The sequence below is a fragment of the Spermophilus citellus genome (genome assembly GCF_964194105.1).
Source record: "Spermophilus citellus genome assembly, chromosome: 15".
In the NCBI taxonomy this organism is placed as follows: domain Eukaryota; kingdom Metazoa; phylum Chordata; class Mammalia; order Rodentia; family Sciuridae; genus Spermophilus; species Spermophilus citellus.
Genome location: NC_138195.1, coordinates 1,158,352 through 1,161,216, shown reverse-complemented (window position 1 = coordinate 1,161,216; position 2,865 = coordinate 1,158,352). Strand labels below are relative to the sequence as shown.

The 2,865-nt window shown below is 50.8% G+C and overlaps 1 protein-coding gene across 1 annotated transcript; it reads left to right on the top strand.

Annotated features, from left to right (window-relative positions):
* Nucleotides 1-561: 561 nt before the first annotated feature.
* Nucleotides 562-2,315, top strand: LOC308634059 (histone acetyltransferase KAT2B-like; the record flags this gene model as incomplete). The annotated part of the gene is given in 2 exon segments (XM_081267638.1): nucleotides 562-1,597; nucleotides 1,600-2,315. Coding segments are annotated over 2 exon segments (1,716 nt in total). The 5' UTR covers nucleotides 562-597.
* Between the last annotated feature and the right edge of the window lie 550 nt (nucleotides 2,316-2,865).

The following is a 2,865-nucleotide window of genomic DNA, read 5'->3' as shown; positions in this document are numbered from 1 at the left end:
AGATAATTAAGACAATAAAAATATTATGAAAAAATATTTTTTTTTTGTAATTTATTTGTTTATGGACTTGTGACATTCAAAATCCCGTCTTATTTCCAAGCTGAAAGAACATATCACATTGGCCTCGCCCCCTGGCGGGCGAGCGCTAGGTGTAGGGACTCCCGGGCTGGCGGCGCACACCCGCGGGCGGCGGAAAAGAGGCGGCTGGGGCCTCCCCTCCCGGCGCACACTCGGAGGCCGGCACTCGCCCGTGCGCACCGCCGAGGAACACGTCCGCGGACAGGGCGCGGAGCAGAGCCCCGGGAAGGAGAACCGGGGGAGGACGTGTGCAGTGGCGGCGGCGGCCTCGGAGCCGCTAGTCCCCTCCCTCCTCAGGGAGGAGCCGCCGCCGCCGCGGCCGCCGCCCTCAGCGCGCGGGCCGCGGCCAGAGCGGGCGGGCGGGCGGGCGGCGCGCGGGGGCGGGGAGGGGGGTGGGCGCAGGGGGCGGGAGGGCGTGGGGGAGGGTCTCGCGCTCCCGACGACCGAAGCCCGAGCGCGCCGAGACCCTGGCGGCAGCGGCGCCTGACACTCGCGCCTCCTTCCGTGCTCTGGGGCGGCATGTCCGAGGCTGGCGGGGCCGGGCCGGGCGGCTGCGGGGCGGGAGTCGGGGCAGGGGCCAGGGCCGGGGCGCTGCCCCCTCCGCCCGCAGCGCTGCCGCCCGCGCCGCCGCAGGGCTCCCCCTGTGCTGCCGCCGCCGCCGGAGGCTCGGGCACCTGCGGTCCGGCGACAGCAGTGGCTGCGGCGGGCACGGCCGAAGGAACGGGAGGCGGTGGCTCGGCCCGGATCGCGGTGAAGAAGGCTCAGCTGCGCTCCGCCCCGCGGGCCAAGAAACTGGAGAAACTCGGAGTGTACTCCGCCTGCAAGGCCGAGGAATCCTGTAAATGTAATGGGTGGAAAAACCCCAACCCCTCTCCCACTCCCCCCAGAGCCGATCTGCAGCAGACCATTGTCAGTCTCACGGAATCCTGCCGGAGTTGTAGCCATGCCCTAGCTGCTCATGTTTCCCACCTGGAGAATGTGTCAGAGGAAGAAATGAACAGACTCCTGGGAATAGTGTTGGATGTGGAATATCTCTTTACCTGCGTCCACAAGGAGGAAGATGCAGATACCAAACAAGTTTATTTCTATCTATTCAAGCTCTTGAGAAAATCTATTTTACAAAGAGGAAAACCTGTGGTTGAAGGCTCTTTGGAGAAGAAGCCTCCATTTGAAAAACCTAGTATTGAGCAGGGTGTGAATAACTTTGTACAGTACAAATTTAGTCACCTACCATCAAAAGAAAGGCAAACAATTGTTGAGTTGGCCAAAATGTTCCTAAACCGCATCAACTATTGGCATCTGGAGGCTCCATCTCAACGTCGACTGCGATCTCCCAACAATGATATTTCTGGATACAAAGAGAACTACACAAGGTGGCTGTGTTACTGCAATGTGCCACAGTTCTGTGACAGTCTACCTCCGTATGAAACCACCCAGGTGTTCGGGAGAACATTGCTTTGTTCAGTCTTCACTGTCATGAGGCGACAGCTCCTGGAACAAGCAAGACAGGAAAAAGACAAACGCCTCTTGAGAAACGAACTCTAATCCTCACCCATTTCCCAAAGTTTTTGTCCATGATAGAGGAAGAAGTTTTTGGTCAAAACTCTCCTATCTGGGATCAGGATTTTCTTTCAGCCTCTTCCAGAACCAGCCAGCTAGGAATCCAAACAGTTATCAATCCACCTCCTGTGGCTGGGACAGTTTCATACAATTCAAACTCATCTTCTCTTGAGCAGCCAAATGGAGGGAGCACCAGTCCTGCTTGCAAAGCCTCTTCTGGGCTTGAGACAAACCCAGGAGAAAAGAGGAAAATGAATGACTCTCACGTTCTGGAGGAGGCCAAGAGACCCCGAGTTATGGGGGATATTCCTATGGAATTGATCAATGAGGTCATGTCTACCATCACAGACCCTGCAGCGATGCTTGGACCAGAGACCAATTTTTTGTCAGCACATTCGGCTAGGGACGAGGCAGCAAGGCTGGAAGAACGGAGAGGTGTTATCAAGTTTCATGTGATGTGCAATTCCCTGAACCAGAAACCAAACAAGAAGATCCTGATGTGGCTGGTTGGCCTACAGAATGTGTTCTACCATCAGCTGTCCCGAATGCCATGGCAGACTTACAGCGAGTTTTTACCAATTGCAAAGAGTACAACCCCCCTCCTGAGAGTGAATACTACAAATGTGCCAATATCCTGGAGAAATTCTTCTTCAGTAAAATTAAGGAAGCTGGATTAATTGACAAGTGATTTCTTTTCCCTCTGCTTCTTAGAAACTCATTGAGCAGTGTGCCTAAAGCAAGGTGGTTTAGTTTCTTAAAGAATTGGATGATGTGTCGAAGAGACTTGTAAATGTAATAATTAGCACTTTTGAAAAACAAAAAAAAACCCTCCTTTTAGCTTTCAGATATGTATTTAAATTGAAGTCATAGAACATTTTTATTTTATGGAATAGATTTTAATCTATTTACTACTATTATGTAAATTTTCTATGGCATGTCCATTAGCCAACTATTCCATGATAGATGATCAGGGGTTTCCTCAAAACCTGTATGTGAGGAAATTGCACATAGTACCATGATTTGGGGGAATCTAGAAAATTTTCAGACCGTGAATGTTTTCATTTTTTCTAATGGAATGTGAGAGTTTATTTTTATTTTATTCTGAAGGATTTTAAGGAAGGGATACATGATAAAGAGCCCTGTAAAAGGTTAAATATGTGATGTTGAAGTCTCATTGTAGACTTATATATATATATATATATATATATATATATATATATATATATA